The sequence below is a fragment of the Drosophila nasuta genome, chromosome 2R (assembly GCF_023558535.2).
Source record: "Drosophila nasuta strain 15112-1781.00 chromosome 2R, ASM2355853v1, whole genome shotgun sequence".
In the NCBI taxonomy this organism is placed as follows: Eukaryota; Metazoa; Arthropoda; class Insecta; order Diptera; family Drosophilidae; genus Drosophila; species Drosophila nasuta.
This window is the reverse complement of record NC_083456.1, coordinates 6,412,799-6,437,939: the sequence shown is the minus strand read 5'-3', so window position 1 is coordinate 6,437,939 and position 25,141 is coordinate 6,412,799. Positions and strand designations below refer to the sequence as shown.

The window sequence follows — 25,141 nt, the reverse complement described above, 5'->3', positions numbered from 1 at the left end:
TGTGTAGAAGCGGCACAAAACGAAGATGCCCAAGCAAAAGCTATGGCCAATAGCCTATGGCCAACTTATTGGCAGTTGCTTGCCAAATGCAATGAATGAGCAACCGCAACAACAACAACAACAACTGCCATGAAGATGGAAACAGCAAAGAAAATTACACAAAAAACGTAGAGAATAAAAAAGAAGGAGGAAAAAATTCAACGTCGCACAATTACAGCTCACAATAAACAGCAATTCACAATGCATATTATTGATTGCCAACCACAAAGATACTCAGGTACTCAGTTGGTTACTCAGAGATACAAAGATACATTTTGCAATGCCTCACAGATGCGCATTCAAAAGCATTTTGGGCTCTCCGTTAAATGATCATCATCATTATCATCATCGTAGTCAATTTCCTCAATATAGTTGTCGTCTCTCATCTGCTCTGCTTTGCTTTCCTGTTTTTCTTTTCGACGCTGTCATTGACATTGAGATGTGCAATTGCAATTAGTTTTTCGTTTTTGTTTGTCCCAAACGCGTCGCGAAATTAGCGCAATTTATTTAGAATAGTTCGTGAATATTTCACCAATTTAATTGGGGTAAATAATAATGAAAATTAATGTGCGAAATCGTTGCAACTATGCATAATCACATATTCAAGGATTATATAATAATTAAGCAAAAGTGCGAATGTCGAAAGTCAACCATCTAAAGGAACCAGAGACGTATAAGTATTATAAAATTGTTGTATTTTCTACTCAGGCCTTGTGACGTTGATTGCAATTGCGAATTGCAAATTGCTTATTGCCGCACGATTAATTATAACTTTTGTATGTTTAAAGTTCAAATGTGCGTTTGTCGGAAGTAATTTGCTCATTAAAGGGGGGTCTATTAATAGGCGACAATCGCCACGTCAACGACAGCGACAGCGGCAGCGACAACGTCAACATCAATGTGGCATGTGAGGTAGCCATGGCGTATACGTAACGGCCTGATAGAGCCAAACCCACGATAGGGAGATAGCAGGGGGCGAATGGGACTAACAGCAAAAACTGTTCAGGTTTATGCATACATAAGCACGCCTTTGCTTTATAATTCTCAGCGAGTCAGCAAGTGGGTCATGCAAATGGGCAGTTACCGATTGCCAAGGGAGAAGTGTGCAGAGAGGAAATAAAAAGAGCGACACGAGAAAAGCGTGCCAAGATTGCGAAACGAGAGAAGCCTTGCTCTACTTACGGGACAATGGCAATCGCAAGAGGCAAGAGGCAAAGGTAAAAAATGCCTTCCGCTAATCTCGCTTAGGCTCGAAAGTCGAAAGTGAGAAGTCGAAAGGCTTTCGAAGATATGCGATTTCGATATCGCTTGCTCGATTACCTGATTCTCTCTAATAAATAGTAATTTCCTCAATCACATAGAAAATACATTTATAATCGCTGATGGACGAGCGTCACATTGAAATCGTTCGTTAATGGAATGATGTGAAATTCATTACCGGAGTCAGCTATCAATTGTGAACAGCTCATTGAGCAATTCCAATTAATGAAATTGACTTTGAAAATCGCAAATTATTTACGTACACATTTATGCATGGCAGAACAACAACAAAACAACATAAAGCAAAACTTTAAATCGAAACAGGTTTCCCTTCGAGATTGTAGTAAAGAATTTGCGTAGGTCCCAAAGGGCCGTCGACATTAACATTAGCATTAATCATGGCAACGTTTGCCATGCAATTAACCAAATGAAGCCTGCATTTAAGTGCTGACAATAACAACAGCAACAGCAACAACATCGGTCTTGGCAACAGTGTTCGAGCTGAGAAACTTGACGAAATCATTAGGCTAATGTGGTCGATAAGTGACTGGCCCGTGGGCAGAGGAAGCCGATGGCAGCGGAAATGGTTATGGGAGAGGGAGACGGAGACAGAGACGGAGAAGGAGAATCGTGAAGGGAGGGAAGAGAGCTCAGACTGTGTGTGCCTAATGCGCATTTAATACGCTTTGTGTTTGGCTCATTCGAAATTCAATTATAAAGAATTTTCGGGTAAAGGGGCAACGCACCACATCGCGCCGCCCATTTCAATTGTTTAAACATCAAAAACGAATTACGAATTACAATTAAAATGCAATTTTGTAATTGCAAATGAAACGAAACAAATCACATTTATCAGCAGCTAGACAACATACAAAAAAATACATAGAAAAAGAGATAAAAATCAAAAATAATTCGCCGATGTCGGAGGCCACAATTCAATCAGCCAACCGTCGACTTCCTCTGGTCGCGGCCTTTTATGGAATTATAATTGACAATGCACTTAAAAAGCCGACATTGCAAACACACATACGCAGAAAAATGCCAATGTAGACAGACATAATGAAATTATAAATATTAAACAGAATTGTTTTCTTTACGCAACAGCAGAAATACTTAAAGCGCAAGTAGCAAAAATGTAAAACATTGCGCATACGCCGCATTGTGCATCCCAAAAACAATAAAAACCGAATTGAAATACAAAGCGCAGCAAATAAATTCGAGTGTAGATAACCGACGCAGCTATACTCTATATTTAACTTATGAAAATAAAATAAATTGAACTAAATCTTAACTTTCAAACTCATTTAATTTATATTTTGTATGCCACAGATATACCCATTGCAACTAGAGTATAGATTGCAATATTATTTTGTGCGTGCGCATAAATTTTCTGCAATTTTTCGTGCTCAGTTTTCCGGTCGCTTGCGTCGCTTACTGCAATGGAAAGGGAAGGAAACTGTTGCCCCAATCACGTGTTGGCAACATGATTTATTTTGTCAATTTATGTCGAATGTGTTAAGCGAGTTTTCAACCATACCAAATGCATAATTATGATGTGAACTATTTCAGCGTTGGCTGCCCTATCTATCTATCTATCTATCTATATCTATACATCAGTCTATCATCAGTTTATCGCACTGACCCCATTCGTAAGCATTTTCTATTTGGAATTTGGAATTTGCAATTTCGCAAAAGGGGAAATTGCATTTAAATTGAATTGTAAAGCGAATGAAAAGATATATATATTTTATGTGCCAAGGCAAAATGAGTGTGTGTGTGTGTGGGTTATAGAGAGAAAGGAATGAGTAAAAGACTAAGCTTGGTTGCCCATGGCAGTGTTTCTCTCCCTCAGCTTAAACCAATGAGTTATAATTTACTTTCAATTTTTATGACTCAAATCTGTAACTGGAGCAATCTTGAAAGCAGATTAAAATGAATTCTCAGCCCGCTGAGATGCATGTCAACTTATTGTCCATAGTATTCAATTCAAGGTGGAATCAATAACCGATAGCTAATCCTCTTTACACATACATATATGGCTGCTGTCAAAGAATTGGTTAAATCGCACAATTGAAATGTGTACAGTTGATTTTTGTGTATTGGCAAGTTCAATGAACTCGTCAAACTTTTTAGTTGCACGCATAAATATCAATTTAATTGAAATTGCATTTGTTGTTTTATTTGCAATAAATGTAAATGAATTTATCACACACATGCTGCATATGCAATGTGATACACAACGTACACACACACACACAATATCTCGCTCGACAATAAAATAAAATTTTAATTTATTTAGCATATGGCAAAAATTCCACAAAGCTGACACAAACCAAATAAATGCGCAAAAAAAACAAAATAAACCAGCCCGCATTTGAATTTTGAACATTTTTGCTATCTGCGTGAGGGGAAAGAAAAAAGAGCAAAACCCACATTTCTATTTAATCGCATTGTTGTGATGCGGGAATCGTAACTGGCAACTGGCAACTGGCAACTGGTAATGGAAATGGATATAAAAAACCACAAAATGCTAACTAATTAAATTAATACGCAACAAATGCGAAATACAAATACAAATAAGCTCGATTAGGAAAAACCCGAACTCGAAACCCCAAAACAGAACTCAATCCCATTGAAACCCGACGGGAAACCCAAAGCCCAAAAAACCCAATACGGAAAATGCGTAGAATGAATAGAGACATTGAAATGTGAATGTGAATTCGAATAATTTTTGATATTTGATTGCTGCTGTGGATAGTCAATTAAAATTGTCAAGTGCACAAAATAATTTATGTGCAATTAATGTCGACACAAGTGCGATGCAAATTGTCAAATAACCAATTTTATTGCACATTTTTTTTGTCATCACTTTAGTTTTAGTTCTGTCGAGACTTGCAGTTTGTTCCCTAATATTTTCTTTCGTATTTGCGTCGAGTGAGCGAATGTTTGTCCAATATGCAAATTATGCAAATGCCAGCTAAGCATATACACATATTCACACTCGTATTCGTAGGGCTTTGTATCTGTGAGATACCAGATACTAGATACCAGATACGAAGCGGCAACAAAAAAACAAAAACTTTTATCGCATGTGCATTTCTTAACGCTCACGACAGTGACAACGACAACGACACCGACGCCAACAAATGCAAATCTTGACAGTTTTCTTTAAATATTTTTATTTATTTTTGGCTGCAGTTTTTAGCACAGGTCACAACAACAAAAAAGCTAAGTTGGTTCGCATCGTTTCTTGGCTTTATTTTGTCATTGTCTGTCTGACGTTATTGGGAAAGCACGTTTCGCTTCTTCTGCATATCCGTTCGCAGCAACAGCAGCAACAGCAGCAGCCATAGTAGTTGCTGTAGTTGCAACAAAGTATCAGAGATACGCACACAAATGTATCTCAAGTCACATGCATTTATGGGCAGCGCTTACACACGCTACAGATGTAACTAGGTCTCTCTCTCTCTATCTCTCTCTGTTTTTCGGAGCGCCGCTTAGTCATTACAACAAGACAAGAGTCTCGTAACAACTACGGCGACAACATTCACAAGCAACTAACAACTGCATCGACAACAGCAACAACTGCAACAACATCGACAACCGTTGTCCAAATACTTTGAAAGTACGTTATGTATCTTCAGGCCGGACAAAATGGCACGTTTGTCTGTGAATCTGAATGTGAATCCAAAACCGAATGTGAATTCGAATGCGAATGCGAATGCATTAAAGCATTCCCCAAGACAGCACTGCAGTATCTAATGGGCATTAAGTAAATGCACCAGATACTTTCCGTCCTCACAATGTTGAATGCCTTGGTAGTCATAGTATTATGACCCTGCAAACTAGATTAGAATGAGAATGCGAATGGGAATGGAAATGGGAAGAAGTTCAGGCCAAGTGCTTTTGCTTGGCTTAATAACAATATGGAATTACTTAGGCCAGCTAACAGAATTACCAAACTAATTGAAATTGATTATTGAAGTATCAATTTGGGCATAAGACATGCTTGATAGGAGTTGAGGATTATCCCTTGCGTATACGTAATATGTAAAAACATGTCAATGTGACTGCTGATGTAATTAGTTAAATAAGAAAATAAATACTTTGGCAAATTTAAATTGATTATTGATTCCTTTCAACAACAAGTTGAATACATAAAATATAAATTCCATGTATGCGATGTAGTTAAAATGTAAATTCATTGGAAAACAACTACGATTTTAATGTGAAAGGATACTTGGAAAATACTTTTGCTGTTTATATCATAATTAATGTAATTGGAATTGATCAATGCACAACTCTTATCAGCCTATTAGATCCATTTCATAAGCAATTACAGCTTCCGCTTTTACGAGCTCGACAACTCGCATTAAAGTGCATTTAAAATATATTGTTGTTATTATGAAGCGCATGTCGGCAATCATTTTTCCAAGTGATGTGGGGTTTTTTTTACTTTTTCATTGTTCGTACATTGTTTGTGGCTTGGCTGCCAAGGGTTATACAATTCCAATATTATCGAGCAGTACCTTATGCATAATTCATTTGGCTGGCGTTTAATAAGAAAACCAATTAATTAAACGCTCAACAACAACGCGTCACGACTAAAAGCTTAGAAATTACTTAATAAATTACTTTCATTAAAGCCACAAAAGAAAAGTTGAACCCCAGACAACAACTGCCAGCTACCAGCTACCAGATCCCACACCCATTCCGAGACTCGGGCCCAGGGCCAGCATACCTCCCCTCCCCCTCAATGTTCCCCCATCCATGAGTGGGATGACACAAACGGGCGTTGATTTATATTAATCGACCAGCTTGCACAGCTCAAAGCATTATTTATTTCAAAAAATAAAAACAATGCGAAAGACGACAAGGCAAGAAATGTATGTACTCTTAACGACTATATAGACGTATGTATGTATATATGTGTTATATATGCGTATGTTATATGAGTGGTATATATGTATGTATATATTTGTGAGATTGCCGAGTAATAAATTTAATGATTGTAACGGACATTTCACTCGCCAGACGATTGTCGAAGGTGTAACGGGGGTTGATTTATTTACACATATTTTGTGCACTTCTGAAGTTTATTTGTTTATACACAATGCCTGTATTACTTTTAACAATTTAGCGTTAATTACACCCTTTAGCCCATATAGATTTCCCACTCAGACATTTTATACTTTTCTTCATAAAGATACCTTTTTATTAACATAATTCAGCTATTTATCTGTTTACAATTTTTTTAAATTTATTATTATTGTAAATTTTTTTCCAATTACATTTTACAATATTCTATTCAAACTTTTATTTTATGCATTCTTAATACTATTTTTCCTTTTTTATGTAATTCAAGCAGTTTTTTTTATTTTTTATACCAGTTAAACATAGGGTAGAAGGGTATTATACTGTGTGCCTCTAGGGTCTTAGTTGGTTTGGCTGACAATTTGGTATATTTGACACTTTATGGTATATTTCAACCAAATACAATATTCGGTATATTTTGGTAAATGTGGTAGTTTAATTTGGTATATTTTAAAATTAATACCGCACTGTTTTGCTTTTACTCGATTATAGCTTTCTAACTTTTTTATATTAATTTTTGTTAGCTCTTTTTGATATAATTATTTATCCATTACAATATAGAGTCTAAGATTTTCTTCTATATATCCCAATTATATTTTAATTAATTTCTTGTCAATTTTTATTTCTCATACTGTTTGCATTTAAGCTTTTCAATGTTTTCTTTAAACTTTTATTCCACTTGTTCTTCATAAATATTTTTATATTTTTTTTCAAACGGTTTAATAACGGTTAAATAAATTACATTTGAGTTCTTAAATATTTTCTTAAGCATTTTGTCCAAGATAAGTTTTTCAAAATATTATTATTTAAAATGTTTTTTTGGTTTGCACTTTGAGAGTTTTGTAAGCAGGGTTTATTCTGCGCAACATCCATTCAAAGTGGTCCGCATTGAGCGGAGGGCATGAAATAAGTTGGTTTTTTATTTAAATTGTGTATACTAGAAAGCAAACAGAACGGAACCAACATGCCACATGATTTATTTGCCAAAAAAGATTAATTCTGCTTAAGTAGCTGCGACAAGAGCACACCCTGAGTGCTTCAATGTGTGTTTGTGGTGTGTGTCTGTGTGTGTTTGTGAGTGGGTCAAAAAACAGCAGTCGAAATCAGCTGTCCCATTTCTTAAGTCCCTGGCAGGCAGTCTAAGAAAACGCTGACTACAAATTGCAGTTGCCAGATTCGGGTAAGAAGAAATTGCCTCATGATTACGTTGACGTCCGTTTCTCAGTCTGTCCTTCTCTCTGTCCGTCTGTCCGTCCGTCCGTCACGTCCATGTCGACTGGCTGTCTCTGGTGGGTCTCTTAGGAAATAAAAGTTTCCACATTTTTTCCTTTTTTGTCTTCTTGCGGTATAAGCACGTGCTCTTGTATACTCGTATTGCGAATGCTTGCCAAATTTTACGTTTTGCCTTTGCCGCCATTTGTCTGTCTGTCTGTCTGTCTGTCCGCCTCTGACCAAAACTATCTGTCTGTCGCGGCGTCAGTCGTACAGTTTCTATGTACTTATCTGCACAGTTGCCTTTCGAAATTCACTTCATGTTAATTTTCTTTTCTTTGATTTTGCGTTTGCGTTTCGGCTTGGCACTTGGCACTTTTAAAATGTAATTCTTGCGCTGCTTGAAATGCTTTTGAAATGGGGTTAAGCTGCCTGCCACAATGCTCAATGGAACAACACCAACAACCAACCAGAAATATATATATACATATATCAGAATGCCATTAGGCATGCTTACTGCATACGACTTTGAGTCACTACTCGCTCTACATTTAAATGGATCACAAGGCAGTTTCAGTGTGGGAGGTTCTTATGCAGCCATGAACTCTCAAAGTTCTTACATTTAGGATATAAATTCCCTCAAGGCGAACACATTTAATGCACACTTCACTTATTTTCTTTAACCTAAATGAGTTCTCATCTTCATTCGATTCTGTCACATTCTCTAATGTATCCATCATCATTATTTACTAATTACACGATATCTCGTTTGATGCATATCATATAATTATGCTGATTATAATTTTGTTATCCCATTAGATTTTGCTTTTACCTGCAAAACGCGCTCAACCTTCTATAGAAGAAATAGTTCATTAAAAGCGCATCCCCTTAAAAACCCAAAGCTCGTGATTGATAAGCAGCTAATAATAAACGACCCTCAGCTAACAACAACAACAAATTATGAAAAAATGCTCTTGTCGTGAATGATTGACTGTAAGATACCTTATTCCCATGATGGACAACCTAGAATTAACATATTATAAAAAGTTTACTTGTTTCTTATTATTGTATTTGTTTGATTATGATAAAGTTAAAAATGGAATTTTGGTATTTTTATTTATTTTTGATGTATATGATACATTATTCATATTGCAGAATTGGGTACTTTTTATTTAAAGATAGTATGTAGGACTAAAACTGCCAAAGAAATTTAAAATATTTCAAACTATTATTGGCATTGAAAAGTCAATTTTTTATTTAGATACTTGTATTAAATGCATACATAAGAAGATAAAGTTTTTTAGCAGCTTAAAGTACTAGGAAATAAACCTTCGACTGTATTTGAAATTTTGGAGAATTCTAAAATTTTCTATAATATTGATATGGGTGCTTTGTGCTCATTTTAAGTTTTGACAGGGTAGCAATAGAAAAGCCAACTCACTTAACTGCACTCATAAATGCAATGAGTGACCACACTCGCATAATTGAAGACACGGCACGCAGCGCCAGACCCCGCACGGTTCTGCCCGACCCCGCCCTGTCCTGCCCGCCCTCACTCTGGCTTGTCCAGGTTGCTCTGCAAGCCGTGTTCGTAAACGTAATTACAGACACGGCACGGACGCAGAAGGGCGCCCAATGATAATGACTACACCTCAAACTGTACAACAACAACAAGAAATTAAAAATAAATGACGAGCGACAGCCTAAGGTTTCGAAAAAGAAAAAAAAAAAAGAATAAAACGAGCAAACGATGACGTACCGAAAAAAAACTAAATCAGACAAACAACAAAATTAACAGAATACAGATCCCAAAAAAAACGAAAAAAAAAACCCCGAATATAATGCGAGTTTAAGTGCATGAAATTACAAGCTGGCAGAGTTCGAGGTTCGAGGTGGTTTTTCGGCAAAGGGTTTGAGTCGACTCGTTTATACTCATAGTCTGTTATAGTTGAGGGCCCAGCAAGCACCCTGCACCCTTTCCCTTTTCCTTTTTCGTTTACGTTTACGTTTTCCTTTGTGTCTGCGGCTACTGGCAACTAATTTCAGGCGAGGCGATGCCATCCGCGTTAGTTAGTCAACAGAGAAGGGGAAGGGCGACTGCGACGTCGACTGCGACTGAGTGACTGACTGATAAAAAAGGGGTCGAGGCATAGAAATTGTTTTTTGTTTTGGCTCTGGCGCTGTTGTTCAATTTAATGGGATACGTCTGCGACTGCGACTGCGACTGTGTGTGAGTATTGTAAATAATTGCGGAAGTTCGTTTGAGGCACTTCTCTGACATTTTCAAATGCAACCCAAATGCAAAGAGTTTGTGAGTTTGCCAGTTTTTCGAATGGTTTCATTTCGTTGTTCGTCGTTCGTAGTTCGCTTATCTTCAGCATAATTGTTGATTTAGTGTGTGCTCAACATTTATTTGTGTGAGCCTCGAATCGAATCGAACGAATTGTATCGTATCGGGTTTGGGTTGCAAGCAATGCCCTGCATGTGGCATACACTCACTCCGATCAGAAGGGGAAGAGAAGGCGAAGGGGTGGAGATGGGTTTATTTGCCCATCGCCTGGTTCATTGTTCGCTCATTGATACCGTTCGCTTGCTCGTCGTCGTCGTCGTCGTCGCCGTTGTAGTCGGCGCGTGACAAATGACTTTGACGTTGCATTTCGTATGTGGCATGTGTCAATGGGCGAACTTGTCCAAGTCCACAATTTGAGTTTACGTTTACGGTTTTACGTCCGCGTCCTACGCCATCAATGCCATCAATCGACGAAGCGGCGAAGCAACGAACCGGCGAATCAACAAATTCAATTGCTGCTGTTTACTCATACACATATGCAGATACATTTGTATCTATGTATCTCTAGTACTCGGTATTTGTTTATTGTAGTACACTCACTCTTTCTCCCTCTCCCTCTGTGCATGTGTGGCCATAATTGACAGTTGTGTTGGCATTTTATTTTATTTTTCCCCGTTTCATTTCATTTCTTTCACTCTAGACAAAAACATACAACTGCGGTGCACTGAACCGGGGTCTAAATTTGGGCACAGCTTTTTACATTGCTGCTTGCTGGGTTCAATGTAACCCCGCGGGGGCTTCCAACTAATAATGTAGGCGCATGCACATGTCAACCCGGGAGACACGACTTTGCAGCTGATTAAGCGATCCGAAAACAGTTCAATATTTTGTTTGCCAGAGTGGGGGAAGTTCATAAAGATACCTCTGATTGATAGCCAATGGGACTGCAAGGCAAATAAATGTTGTGTCAATCACACGAGACATCATCAAAATGGAAATCATCACAGCAAATAATAAAACATTAAATACGAGATTTCTAATTTCCCTTTAAACTACGAGAAAGTATTTGGACTTTATATAAATACCAGATACGAACACTCGTATATTTCTCTCTATTGGCTCGTTAGTTGTGCGGCCCACTTAACGCATTCTCATCAACGAATGCGGAATGCTGAATGCGTTTCAATTCTAATGTCAATGCCAGACAAGACTTCAACTCCAACATCAACATCAGCATCAACATCAACATCGACCAACAAATTCCACTCTGGGGTCACACAAAACGTCAATTTGGCGCAACTGTCGTTGCGTCCCCCCACAACTCTCAATGACAAAACTAACTAAACTAAAGTGTCTGCATACTGGCATGTACAAGTGTATATAAATGCAAACAGTGACTCACAAAAATTGAGGAACTGGTAGAACTTGATGGTAAAAGTTGATGAAACTTTTTAATTGATACTAAGATGTCTTTTTAAACTAATTTTTATTTTATGTTTTCGTATACAAATTTATGATTTAGAAAATATATATGTAAATAGTATTCTATTTAGCGAACTAGTTCGTTCTATTTGTTATTTCAATTTTGTGCTCTACATCATTCATTATGGTTGTTTATCAATCAGTTGCGATAAATAATTTTTATTTTTTATTTTATGTATTATTATACAAATTTATGATTTAGAAAATATATAAATAGTATTCTACTTAGTAAGCTAGTTCGTTCCTTTTGGTATTTTGATTTTGTGTTTATTATTGTTGGTTATGAATAAGTTTCATAATATTTTCGTTAGATTATTCTTTTTTTGGAAACAAATACTTATGACATATGAAATTTTATATTTATGGAATTTGAATGGCAAAAACGAAATTTGAAAAGTTTTTATGGGTTACACTCATTTTTCTAATTAAATTACAAAATGAACTCATGATCAAGTAAACAACTGAGAACTAACTAAGGAACAAAACTTTACTATACTACTAAAAAGAACGACGAAGGTGAAATTACTCCGTTCGTTCATATCTGTTAATAAGTTCTTGACCTACCAAACTCTATAAATTAGTGATACCTGAATTTTATAAACCAAAGTTTTAAATTTTAAAATGTTAAATTAAATTAAAGTTAAATTATCAAATTACAACTTAAATAGTTAAATGTTAAATTCTCTACTTTACCTCACACTATTTAACAACATGTTTGTACATTAACTGCTGACAGCCACTGTGACTGGGTAGTATACGTGCCCTGATACCATACAATATGCAAAGTTGTACGAGTTTGGTCCAACCGAAATCGGTTTAAGAGACCCGCCAGAAACTGTCATGTTCTGCTTTTGACACTTGTGCGTACCGAGAATCTCAGTTTTCGGTTCTGGGTTCTCGGTTTTCGGTTGTTGGCTCTTGAATGCGAGTAGTGCGAGTTATTCGCACAATGCAAGTACTATACTCGCATATATGTATATGAATGTGAGTGCGAGTGCGAGAGTATTTATGCCATACTAAATTCGTATATTTCTTTGTTTCTAATTTCAATGTTTTCGCTTTTGTCGGCTTCGTGTCCCTGACAATCTGTCGCCTCGTTTGGTTGCTCGATTTCTTTCTTTCATTCCCAATAACCATGGCCAACCCTGACTAAATGTCTGTCTAACTGTCTGACTGACTGACTGAATGACTGTCTCTGTTGTTGTATGTTTGCTGCCTCGTTATTTTGGTTGACAATCAAATTCTAACGAAATTGGATTCTCTTGTTCTGGGCACACTCGTCTCAGCGTTTCCGTCCTCCTCCATGGCACACATCACATCACAGTCGACCAAAAAACATTCATTCCGACTGCCGACTGGCGACTGGCGAAAGAAGGCACAGTATTATAATAAAAAGCAGCAGCAAGCAGCAAAAATCAAGCAGAATTGGCTGCAATTGCAATACTCGTATTTTTGTTGGCAACTGCGGCCCAACATGTGTTGCCAACTACTTTTGCTGGGGGGTTTTTTAATGCGAAAATGATTTCATACATTTCTCTTGCTTTTTATGTTTTCTTCTTTTTCTCTTTTTGTTTTATTTGTTGCCCAACTGCCTCGCTGCCCCGCTGCTGTCTCTGCCTCTGGCTGTCTGTATATTTTGCTGATGTTATTTTAAAACTTTGTCTACCAACCCAACAAAAAAAAAAAAGGACGTTAGCAGGGGAAGAGTTCGAGTTCGAGTTTCAGTTTGAGTTCGAGTTCGAGGTTGTGGCAGAGCATAACACACTCGTAGCACCCATTTCCATTTTCATTTCCCTTCTGTTATCACAGCTGTCAGGCATTTCGACACTTGAAATTGAGCGTGTGTGATGTTTTCATTCGCATTTTGGGCAAAGGGGAGAGAGCTCTATACTGTGCTGAGTAGGTGGCCAGAGACAAAATATTATCACATGTGCTCTGACGAGGTCGGTGTGAGAGTGAGGGTTAAACAAAAAGAAAATTAAAAAAAAATTCGCACAACAGGAAGAAATGTAATTGGCCAGGAGCGCTTAAGCAAACACATATATTTTTGAGGCAAATAGGTCAACGGACCTCACAAAAACAGGGGAAACAGCAGCAGCAGCTGTTTACTCTCGAGTTTTGTAGAGTTTATTGAGTTGCGGCTGATAAGTCTGGTTGTCCAAACATACTGAGCACAATGGCACAACTGATTGCTGTCTTGCGTGTTCGCTGTTGCCTTCGGCTTTATTTTCCCCAATTCCATTTCCCGTTGCCATTCGAGGCGAGGGTGAACCTTATTAATTATGACGGGACATGCATTGATAATGATAATCGAACAGCAGCAGCAGCAGGAGGGCAAGAATCCCACGCAAAGAGCTGTGCAGATGAACAGGATTAGATAAGCATTGGAACCCCGCTTAGACACAAGTCCATGCTACGATAATTGCACTTGATTGAGTGCACTCAGTGAGGCAGAGCAGTGAAATAATTCAAGAGCCAAACGCTGTAAATGAAATACGATTATTGCATTGCAAGATTACAGATTCTCGCAAATCTCAAAGTGTAAGTGTGTGTGTGTATAGAAATGCTGTGAGTAATTCTATTTAGCAGTACAGTTCATATGCTTTAGGCATATGAAATGCAGCAGAGCGATGCCCTCTGTGTTGGTTTTGCAGCAACCAGTAAATAGAACTTTGGGGGGCATAAAACACACACACACAGTAAACTCAATATTTACAGTTTGCATGGCCAAAAAGCCCCAGCTCCAGCCCCAGCTCCAGTTTCGAGTTTCAGTTTCAGAGTCGCAGACCCCAAACATGTAAATATCATAAAGTTGTGTACAAATAAATCAAATCATGGCGCAGAGAGCGAAAGAACAAACAGCCCGCATGCATCAACTGACAAATACACATGTTTCAATATATGTTTAAAACTAGCGCGGCAAACCGAACTGAACTCAACTCAACTCAACTGAACTTCACGACACGCCCCCTTCGAATGCCCCGCCGAACAACACCCCCTGCTGTTGCTATCGGGCAACCAAAGTTCAATAAACAAGAGCCGAAAAAAAACGGTCTGAACAACAACTTGAAATCAAATAAAATATTTTACAAAAGGTACAAAGAATTTTCGAAACGATCTGCGACTGCAATCACAATTCACACCTTGAGATACGTGTATTTACAGCTATAGATACAGATACAGATACAGCTACAAACACATTTCAACTTACGATACTCACGTCTGCAATTAGCGTCGTCTTTTTGGGCCTTTGATGTGGCACTTGTGACAGCAACAGCAACATCAACAGCAACAGCAACAAAGTGTGAAACGAAAATGCTGTGTGAAGTTCAGCGACGCCAAAAGCTGAAATCAAATTGAAAATCAATTGAATAAAGTTGAAAGCAAATGTTCGGAGAAAAGTCAATAATCATATTTAATAAAACCAACAATTTTTTTCTCGTTTTTTTTGTTGTTGCCGCAGCGGGAAAATAGGCAGTAAATTTAATCAGAAATACAAAAAAAAGCAAAGCAAACTGTAAAGAATTAAATTAAATGAAATGTTGCAAGTGCCGGCCGACGACCAACAGGAAGTACGCGCCATGAAAGCGGCCAAAGCAAAAGCGTGTGGCACGCAGGGGAGTGAGCGGGAGGATTGGAGAGGGTGAGGAAGAGGGAGGGGTGAGCGGGCCCCCAAGGCGCAGCGCAATAAAATAATAAAACATAAAAGGAGAAAATTGACACACAATGTGCAACGAACTCTGAATACACTTGACAATTGGAATACAACAATATTTTACAAAACATAAAAAAGTGAGAAAAATAGTTTATTTTTTTCGGAGTTACAAAAAGTGAAACATTAAAATAATTTTGCTGTTTTGTTATTAAATGTAAAATGCGTTCTATTTTAAAATGAATGAATGACAAATGAAAAAAATTTAGTGAATGAAAATGAAATACATCAATAATGTATTACATTTAAAATAGAAAAATTAGATCTAATTTTTTGGCTTGCAAAAAGTAAAAACAGAATTCGTACTACTTATAAGTATTGCCTAAAATAAAATGCATTATCAATATTTGAAATTTAGTCCAGCTGCAGAGTATTCACAGCGTTCAGTGTCGCTTTAAAACATTGCCACATGCAACATGGAGCATGGAGCATTGGATGGTTGCCTGCTGAAGCCAAACAACAGCTGCCAACGACGATGGCGACGACGACGGCGACGGCGACGTCGCTGCCAGCGTCTGGGCAACATCAAAAGCCCGTTCAAGTGGCGGCTGCCACTTTTCAAAAGTGCGAAATTAAAACAAAATGTTGCAAGATGCTGCAGGCTCTCTGACTTGCCAACCTTCTTTCGTCTCTCGCTCCCCTTTGCTTCATTCAGCAACAACTGTGTTGGTCTCCATCTCCGTCTCCGTCTTGGTTGTTTGATTTCATTTGGCTGATAAGCCACGCGGCAGACGTTGAAGACCAGGTTAAGTGTGGTTGTCGAGTAGCGAGAGGGGCGAAAGGCGACTCTTTCTTATCCACATCATGCGTAAAACGGCGTCAAAATGCAAATGTTGTACAGGAAACTGCCATGCAGCTGATACCCTCCACCGCACTCTCCTCAGCGCTCCCTTCATTGATTCATCCTTCTGGCCAGAGCGTAAATAAACATTTTACTTTTAATTTATGTTGCCTCCGCCCGTGTTGTTGCTGTTGTTGTTTTTGTAGGCGAGCGTAAAAATGATTTTGTTGCACATTCGCTGGGGGCGAATTCGCTGCTCAAAATTTATCGTCGCGCAGTCAAATAAGTTTGCTGCGCTATGAAAGTGGTCCAAAAATATATTACACAGCCAGGAGAAGGGCTTGATATATAGTATATATCTCATATATGTATGTGGCACTCGTAATCAACTTGAGAGAAATACGATAATATTCGTTCGATGGTATTCAATTAGCAAACACGCGATTTATGGCTCACATCATTACAAATCACAAAAGCAATAGCGACACAAATTTAAATAATTTCATCTAAATTCTAGAGTATTATATAAAATTTGCCATGAATGGAATGTTAATTGAAAAGACTGCAAAACATTGTTAGTCACACCATATAGCAATTAAGTATACGCCATGTCGTGCTGTAATTTTATTCCAGCAGCGTATAAAAAAAAGAGCGAAACTATCCCTTAGTGTGGGAATTTTGTATGGTTTTGTCATCAACTTTGATGCTGCTGCTGCTACAGGAGGAGGAAGGGAGAGAAATGTACGCGTATGGCATCAAGTGTCAAGTTCAATTGCCACACTTTGATTTGCCGCAGTGCCCGCAGATGCTGTTGAAGGGCATTCTGGCTGGCAACGTTGCCAGCGACGAGAGATGAGAGACGAGAGACACTTGGCCAAACCCTTGGAAGCCTTTTCATGTGGTCTTGCGAACGCACTCGAAGAGCTCAGCGAAGCTCTAATGAAATCCGCAGCCAATTGCAAATAAATGTCACACATCAGGGCACTTGCACAGCTGACACATTTGAGACTCTTGGCGTAAACGGAACCAAGTGTTGTGGTTGTATGATGGTGTATAGAAGGGGGGAGGAGGCGTGTTAAGGGGCGCAACGGGTCGTTGCTCCATCGGGTAACAGATGTCGAGTATTATGGCATCATGTCGTGTGTAGTGCACGCTACCGGGATGCCGAAATACCAAAAAGACGACACACAAAATTTAATTGCAAAGAATGTTTCTATCCGACAAATGTCGAAATAATGTTTTCTAGTCCCCTTACCCCTTACCCCTTACCCCTCCTGCTCACCCTCCTCCGCGACGCCTTAAAGCGGCAACATGCGAGTGAGCAGTCGAAAAAAAAACAAGAAGAACACGAAAAGATTTATCATATTCACTCGACTGTCATAAAAAGCAATTAGGCGAGAGCGAAGAGATACTTACGAGTACAAGCAGTCAGACAGTCAGGCAGTTAGTCAGTCAGTTCCTAAAATCAAATGTACAATGCAATAAAAACTGAGAAGCAAGCGAAAGTGATAGACTGTCAGCTACCCTATGAACTGGGTCAAGTTTAACATGATTCAAAATTATCTTTTCTTTCATGTTTATTCATTTATTTACTATCAGCTGTTGACATAAAACAAATTACTTTTTTAAATTTAAATTAGATAATAATAATGAAATGTAGAGATTTTACAAAGTGGGTCAAGTTTAACATTGCTGCAAATTATCTTTTTTTATGATATACAATAAATAAATATTTAATTTAAAGTGTGCATAGACAACAATACTTTTTTAGATTTAAATTATTTTTTAATTCTTTTACGAAACTATAGGAATATTGAATTAAAGACTGTTAATCATAAATGAATTAATCTATGAATCTAATACAGAATGATAACAATTCTTGACTCAATTTTTCTTATACTTATTTTTGTAAACGAACTTATCATCTTATTGAACCTTTGTCGAACTTATGTATCTCTAGGAATTTTTAGCAAATCTTATAAATTACAACCTCATTATTATTTAAAACTTCACATGACATTTAATTAGTACAGGGTATTGAGGGAAAAACCACTGAAGAGGCCTACGAAAAAAAAGGGAAGACGCCTAACAGAAGCAGCAAACAACCGAACGATGTGTGATTTGAAGTTCTTAGCTTCGTCTAGATACTATGCATTCTTTTTTTTTTTGCCCTGTCGACCGCTTAATGAGCCGCAGATACCGGGGAAATGTAAATGTAAATGGAATGGAATTGGAGTTAAGGTTGATGGGAGTTGGAGTTGCAAGTTGGATGTTGAATGTTGAATGTTGAAGAAGCAGTTTGTTCGAGCTATTAAAGAGCTACGACTACGTGCCATACGTGGCACGTATGTTCGGGGTTGTTGTTGGTGTTGTTAGTGCTGTTGTTGTGGCAATTGTTGTTGCTGTTGTAATTAGTATGCCCGCACACACGCCAGTCAGGCAGTGAAGGGCACACACAACAATAGGGCATATGCCGTTACCGAACCGAGTTTTGGGTTCCTCCTCCTCCTACTCCTCCTTCTTCTGCTCAGTCACTTCCTCTTCCTTTTACGAGCACAGCTCTCTATCCTCAATCCACGCCGCGCTGTTAATTTCAGTTGGTGTGAAAAAGTATGCCTCATGGCAAATTGCAGGCTGCCTCGCTGCATTGTTGTTGTTGCTGTCGCTGTTGCTGCTGATGTTGCTGTTAGTCCGCAGTCTGTTGCATATTTTCACAAGTAATTAACATGTACACGTTGTCGCTGCCGTCCTTGTCCTGGCCTAGGACCACAGCACGTATGTGAAAAAGCAAGGTGTACACTGTGTGCTGTGTGCTGTGTGTGTGTGCAGAGTGTGTGCAAAGTGTGCGTGTGTGTGTGTGTGTGTGTGTGTGTGTGTGTGGCTGGAACTGAAACTGGAACTGCTGCAGAACTGCTGAGCAACTGTCCAAACAGGCCGCGTTCTCATTCTTGTTTATCAGAGCTATGCCATGTCGTGCTGGGCCATAACAAAATGTTTCCTTCACATTAATTTGCATTATATTTACATTTAAATTTTAAATGAGCTGGCAATGTTGCCCCTCACTTGGCGGTGCACTTTACTACATAAACAAACTGAGCACATGGCACAATGTGGGAGAAGGCGGCGGGTTTGTCGGCAGGTGGTTCACTTATGTAACTACAACTATAACTAATTTTGCCAGAGTAATTATAGGCCTGAGATAAGAGAGACCTTGTTCAAAAATTGATTTCACCTAGAGACATGCTAAAATCCTTCTGATTACATCGAAAGGGTTGGAAACTTTTCAATATCACAATTAATCTAAATGAATACGATGAATTTAGCCCCAAACAGTGTGAAAATATTTGTGTTTTTAGTACCGAAGTGACAGCAATTTTATTCATCTTACATAATTGTATTTTAGTAAATTGGTCAGCAAAATAATTTTAAACTTATCCACTAAGAAGCGTCAAAGTGTAAATCTGAAAGTAAGCATCATTGATCGAAATCTTGATCATCTTGATCTTGATCAAATTCTTTGTTTCATAATATGCCTCAATATAAAAGTATATGTTATATAAAAGAAATTCAGCAAATTTGGAGAAATTTAACACAAAACTGAACGTAGAAAAGATAAGAAAATACATTTCTTTTTTTCGAATTGTTAAAATGTTGAATGAACTTGAATTGATTTTCCTAAGAGTCAAAACGATCTAAAAAGTAAAATAAAAAGAATATTCGCTTGCTACTGTTTATATATTTAAAATAGTTGTTTTATTTTAATAATTTAATTAATTTATTTTAATCATTTAATATTATTAATTAACTAGCAGTATTTATATTTAGTTAAACGTATTTATTTAATAACACTTACGAAATACTTATACCCTCAAAAATATTGTGAGAAAAAGTTACTTAGAGTCATCTGACATTGAGGCAAGCAATGCATTTGTTTAGTCAACCTACAATAGAAATCTCTCTCTTTGCAGACTATATTTATATTTTCTTCGCACTTCAACTTCAACAAAGAGTAACGAAAATGTTTCGTAATCTTGTAAATTTGACAAATAAATACAAGGTGTTGCGGGGCATGCTGTCTTATGGAACATTGTGGCCATGCGGCTGCCTCATCGAACAGACGCTGATCGAGAAACGGACATTCCGCACCTACGACTGGATGAAGTGTCTGAGGTGGGGCAGACAACACAACACAACGCAACACAAACAGTTGAAGAAGAAACTTGCAGCAAGCGATAATTGGCATCTCTTTCTCCTTCCCATTTTTTGTTGTTTTTTTCTTAACAGATTCGGTTTGTTTGGCTTCTTCTTTATGGGACCGACAATATATGTTTGGATAAGACTGGCTGGCGTCATGTGGCCACGCACGGATATTAAGTCATCGCTGTGCAAGGCGATCACCGAACAAACCGCTTACGATCCGATGGCCATCAGTTCCTTTCTCTTCTTCATGACTCTCATGGAGGGCAACTCATATGCCCAGGCGAGGCAGGAGGTGTGTGTATGCGTGTGTGTGTGTGTGTGTGTGTGTTTCCCTACTCATTATTATTATCATCGTCTTCGTCATCATCATTATTTGTGGCATGGCATTATTATTACTGCTTTTTTTGTTATACGGCCATCTGATGTTGATGTGTTGTTGACTCTGCAGCTCTTTCATCCGTCTTCGCATTTCGTTATCGTTATTGTTTTTTGGGGGCATTTGTTATTGTTAATGCTTCTTAAAGCGCATCTGGAAATTGTGTTTCTTGGTCAGTGCTCAATTTGTTATCGTTATCAAGCTCTTGCGTTTTTCTTTTTTTAAATTGCGTTTCAAAATCGACATTCTATTCGCTTTTTTTTTGAGGTTCATTCCGAAATACATTTTCTCACGACAGTTGCCCACGTATCTGTATCTGTATCTGTTAATGTATCTGTATCTGTATCTGCGGCTGTAAGCGTGCATAAATATCACCTGTCGTCTGTCCGAGCGATGTCTGTGTTTGTCTCTGCACCGAGTTGTCAGCATTGATTTGTTGGCTTTTGGCTGGCGCAGTCAACTCCAGAGCTCATTGCGAGCTCGCAACTTACTACTTCTATATCATTAGAAACCATTTATCTTGATAAATGTAAATGTTTTACCATATATTTATGTCAAGTCGTCTCTTGACTGCCTGCCTGCCTGGCTTGCATGCGTTTCCAAGATCTATGACATTGTCTCGGTTCCGACTTAACCAAGTGATTGGCAAACTTTGCAGTCGCTTCGTCTCTCCACTAATGAAGATGTTGTAACTCAGCTCCAGATACAACATTATTACCTACGTATTTTTGATGTTTACACAATTTAACAAACTCTTAACTAATCTGGGAACTTTTTAATAATCATAAATAAATACGAGAGTACTACAGACAAAATTTATAGACATTGATGTTGACTTTCTAAACTTGAGCGTTGAGTAAGCACTTGACTTAGTCATCAAATTAATTGCATGCAGTTATTGGAATTTCCCATATAAAAAAAAACAACACAAACATCTAGTTGGTGCTTAATTAGCAGCCCACAAACAGACACAGCAGCAACATTTGCCATTTGGCCTGGCCTACTGTTGTTGACTCTTGACTGTGCGCTCACACCATAAATATAATTTTCCGGCGGCGGCAACGAATGTTGCCAAAGTGAAAATTTTCCATTTGCAAAAGGCTTTTTAATTAACAACATTAACAAAGTGCCACGCCCCCTGCTGTGCTCTAGAGTATGACATAAAACCAGACACACACACGCACACTAAACTCTGCTGACAAAAGTCGTAAATAAAATTTTTGTAAAAGATTTCAGTCTGTGCGGCACTTAATTACAATTTTCCGCACTGGCATTTTTCACGCTAAGGATCATATTCTGTCGCCTCAACAGATGTTTCCACTCACTCTCTTTCTGTCTTTATGTCTTTAGGTTGCCGATAAATTTCTGGATGCGTATAAGGTCGGCGTTATTTATTGGCCCTGCGTGCAGACGGTGAACTTTGCCTTTGTTCCGGCGAGAAATCAGGTTGTCTTCACCTCCTTCTTCAGCATGTGCTGGACCACATTTTTGGCCTATGTGAAATTCCTGCAACTGCATCCACATGTCGATGTTGATCATCATGCGGTGGACATACACTTTTTGGAAATGTAAACGTTAATAATAATAAAGAAAAAATACTAACTGTTAATACAACTGTTAATACAAAATGCAATTGTTTAATTGGTCAGGTGATTAGCATTCGATGACGCACAACAAATTGCCCCAATGCACGCCCCAAATACGACACAACGTTCCAACATCAATTTCAACTTCACTCGACGCTTAATGACATGTCATTTTAGTTTCTTGTTGTAGGCAATAAAAAACACAAAAGCCAACTACATTGTAGTATGTGCATGTACTTAAATACATACTCGCCATTAATTGTTGCTGATAAATGAGTTGTGATAAGTTTTTTAGTTGCAGCCATAATAATGATACACAGAACAGATATGTTGCCCTTGTGCCTCTGCCTCTGCCTCTGCTTCTGCCGCATGTGGCATAAAATTAAATTGTTTGCACAGCTCTCCCAAAAAAGAAAAACATAACCAGAATAACACGGACTCCAACTCGAAGTCTGATGACATGGGTCGCATTGCTCCAGCTATTTTATTACATTTCATATTAAAGTTACTAATTAACGGTCTGTTCTTATGGCATAACACACACATACACATCCTCTCATACATATCTATTAGAAATATCTCTAGCGTGTTTTATGACACTCGTGGGAGACCTTATGGGTTGGGTTTGCCTTATTGTACAAGATTTGAAGTGCGGCATTGCATGGGGCTTAGTTTTTTAATGTCGTCGTCAAGTATTATACCACTTGACTAACCGATATGGAGACATCGCAGCGGTATTTTAATTGCAGACCTCGAGAATAAAGAACTTATGCGAACGTGTTGACTACACTATAAAATGCTCTCTATAAGCAGTGTGGAAATAGTGCATAACTTGATGCAATTACAAAAGGTTAGCAACTGTGTGGAGATACAAATGGTTGATAAAGCTTCAATATCATTTACAATCTAGAATTGTACATTTTATGAATATTTTCGAATTATTACAACTGCGAACTAAATTACAATAATAATCGAGTTAAAAATTATAAGCTGTAAGATAAAATATTTTAAACATATAGTAACTTGGATAAACCAAATTTAGTACTTATTTACATGAATTAAAAAACAATATATCTGTGTGTCTGTCCGTCCGTCCGTATGAACACTTAGATCTCAGAAACTATAAGAGATAGAGCAATAATTTTTCGACAGCATTTGTTATGTTTGCACGCAGATCAAGTTTGTTTCAAATTTTTGCCACTCCCATTTCCGCCCCCGCAAATCAATAAAATCTAATAACAAGCGTTTTTTTCAAGCTACAGCTGCGAATTTTGGTGTATACAATAACAACTATAGTATTTATGATTTCTGAAAATTTTATTGCGATCAGATAAAAATTGTTGAAGTTATTAAAGCAATACTTTTGTATGCGAAAAATCGCCTACTTAGTAGAGGTCTTAGTTGCTTTGGCTGACAATCTGGTATATTGTGCCGTCTATGGTATATTTTGAATGTGGTACTATATTGATATAGCAAATATACCGTATATTTTTAGTATATTTTTATTTTTGATATATTTTGAAAAAATACCGCAATATTTTCCTTTTATTCAAAATGGGTAGCGGGTATCTCACAGTCGAGCACACTCGACTGTAACTTTCTTACTTGTTTTATATTCTCTGAGAATTTAATCCATTTCATTTGAGCTTTTTCATCCCAAACGAACTATTTTAATTCACTTGGATATATAAAATACCTGTTACCCATATATAAATATACCGAATTTGTTAATCCATTTCATTCCAACATAACTATTTAAATACAAGGGGATGTTAAAAATGAAAACCACTAAAGCACTTATTCAAAATTGCACCTTAATTCTCGTTAAACATGATTACTAACTAATATTTCATGTGAATGATGCTCACTGAGTACATTTATTAGCATTTATTTCCAGTCAAGGTTCAGCTGCCATTGTTGAAGAGATCTTGGCTTAAAGTTGACCTGATTTAGATTATGTGCATTCATATATGAAAATTAATATGCGTATTCCATTTGTATCTGTAATTTTGTGGTCTTATTAAAATACAAATGAAAAGCGAATCTGAGCAGGGTGGTTGAGAAACGGGCGGGGCGGGGTTTAGGAGGAATTTGAGTGCTCGACATGCGGCATCTGCGTGCTGAATGTGCGCTGAATGCATAAATAATGCCGATTTATATTATTCTGCATAAAAAAATATAACAACGAAAATTTGCTGTGAAACCACAGCCGACGACGTTGGCTAACGAAAACGACGATGACGATGACGATGGCTATGGTGATGGCAATTGTGATAGAGATGGAGATGGCGATGATGGTGACGACGTCGATAATCAGCCATAGGCTGTATGAATTAATATGGAAATTTTATGCAGGAAAAAAGCGAGTGGTCGAAGGGGGGGGAGGGAGGCAGAGGTAGGAAAAGCGAAACCACAAATATACACACAAAAACGCATGAGATGGACTCTGTTATCAGAGACGATGGCAAACGTGGCGAACTTCCTGGTCTTCGTCGCATCCTTGTCTCGCCCACTGTATCGCTGGCTTCGTCACTCGCTTTGAGGTCGCATATCGTCAAGCTGTGAAAAACAATTCGAACAGAAAGTTTCATTAAATTTGCACAGCCCTCGCACAGCGTTGCACGTTTGCGCGTCGCACGCCGCATGCCGCATGCCACATCGCCCCTTGCCACGTCGCGTCACGTTGCGCCGCGTCACTTGCCCCGTTTGTCGGTCTGGCAAGGCAATTTCCTATCCACATAGCGCCCATTTCTCAGTGTCGTTGCTGCAGCCGTTTCTGCCGTTGTTTCTGTTTTATAGCGCATTAATTTCGAAAGTAGCGCTACGTGTGCCAAAAATCATTAGCAACGGAATTACGCTCAATGAAATGCAGTCAACGTCGACAGAACAACAGCAACAACAGCAAAAAACAACAACAACAGCGACAACGACAAGTAACAAACAGCAAACAAAAAAATTCCAAAAAAGGGGCAGATGATAATAAAGCGTGGCCAGGCTGTTGTCGAGGCCGTGCCCGAGGCCGAGGCCAAAAACTGACGCCGAACCAAATCCAGAGACGGTGGCAGAGACAGAGACAGAGACGGAGACGGAGACAGCGACCGGCAATCGA

The 25,141-nt window shown here is 38.1% G+C and overlaps 1 protein-coding gene across 1 annotated transcript; it reads left to right on the top strand.

Annotated features, from left to right (window-relative positions):
* Nucleotides 1-494: 494 nt before the first annotated feature.
* LOC132785499 (mpv17-like protein) lies at nucleotides 495-22,081 on the top strand. The gene is made up of 4 exons (XM_060791622.1): nucleotides 495-584; nucleotides 19,839-20,040; nucleotides 20,155-20,362; nucleotides 21,797-22,081. The coding sequence occupies exons 2-4, from the start codon at nucleotides 19,889-19,891 to the stop codon at nucleotides 22,016-22,018; spliced, it is 582 nt and encodes a 193-aa protein (XP_060647605.1). The 5' UTR covers nucleotides 495-584; nucleotides 19,839-19,888; the 3' UTR covers nucleotides 22,019-22,081.
* Nucleotides 22,082-25,141: the final 3,060 nt, after the last annotated feature.

Excerpts from the sequence above, each read along its gene's own strand:
- LOC132785499 (XM_060791622.1), top strand. The coding sequence starts at position 19,889 with ATGTTTCGTAATCTTGTAAATTTGACAAATAAATACAAGGTGTTGCGG. Across the intron at positions 20,041-20,154 it reads GACTGGATGAAGTGTCTGAG|ATTCGGTTTGTTTGGCTTCT; the intron begins GTGGGGCAGACA and ends TTTTCTTAACAG. Across the intron at positions 20,363-21,796 it reads ATGCCCAGGCGAGGCAGGAG|GTTGCCGATAAATTTCTGGA; the intron begins GTGTGTGTATGC and ends TTATGTCTTTAG.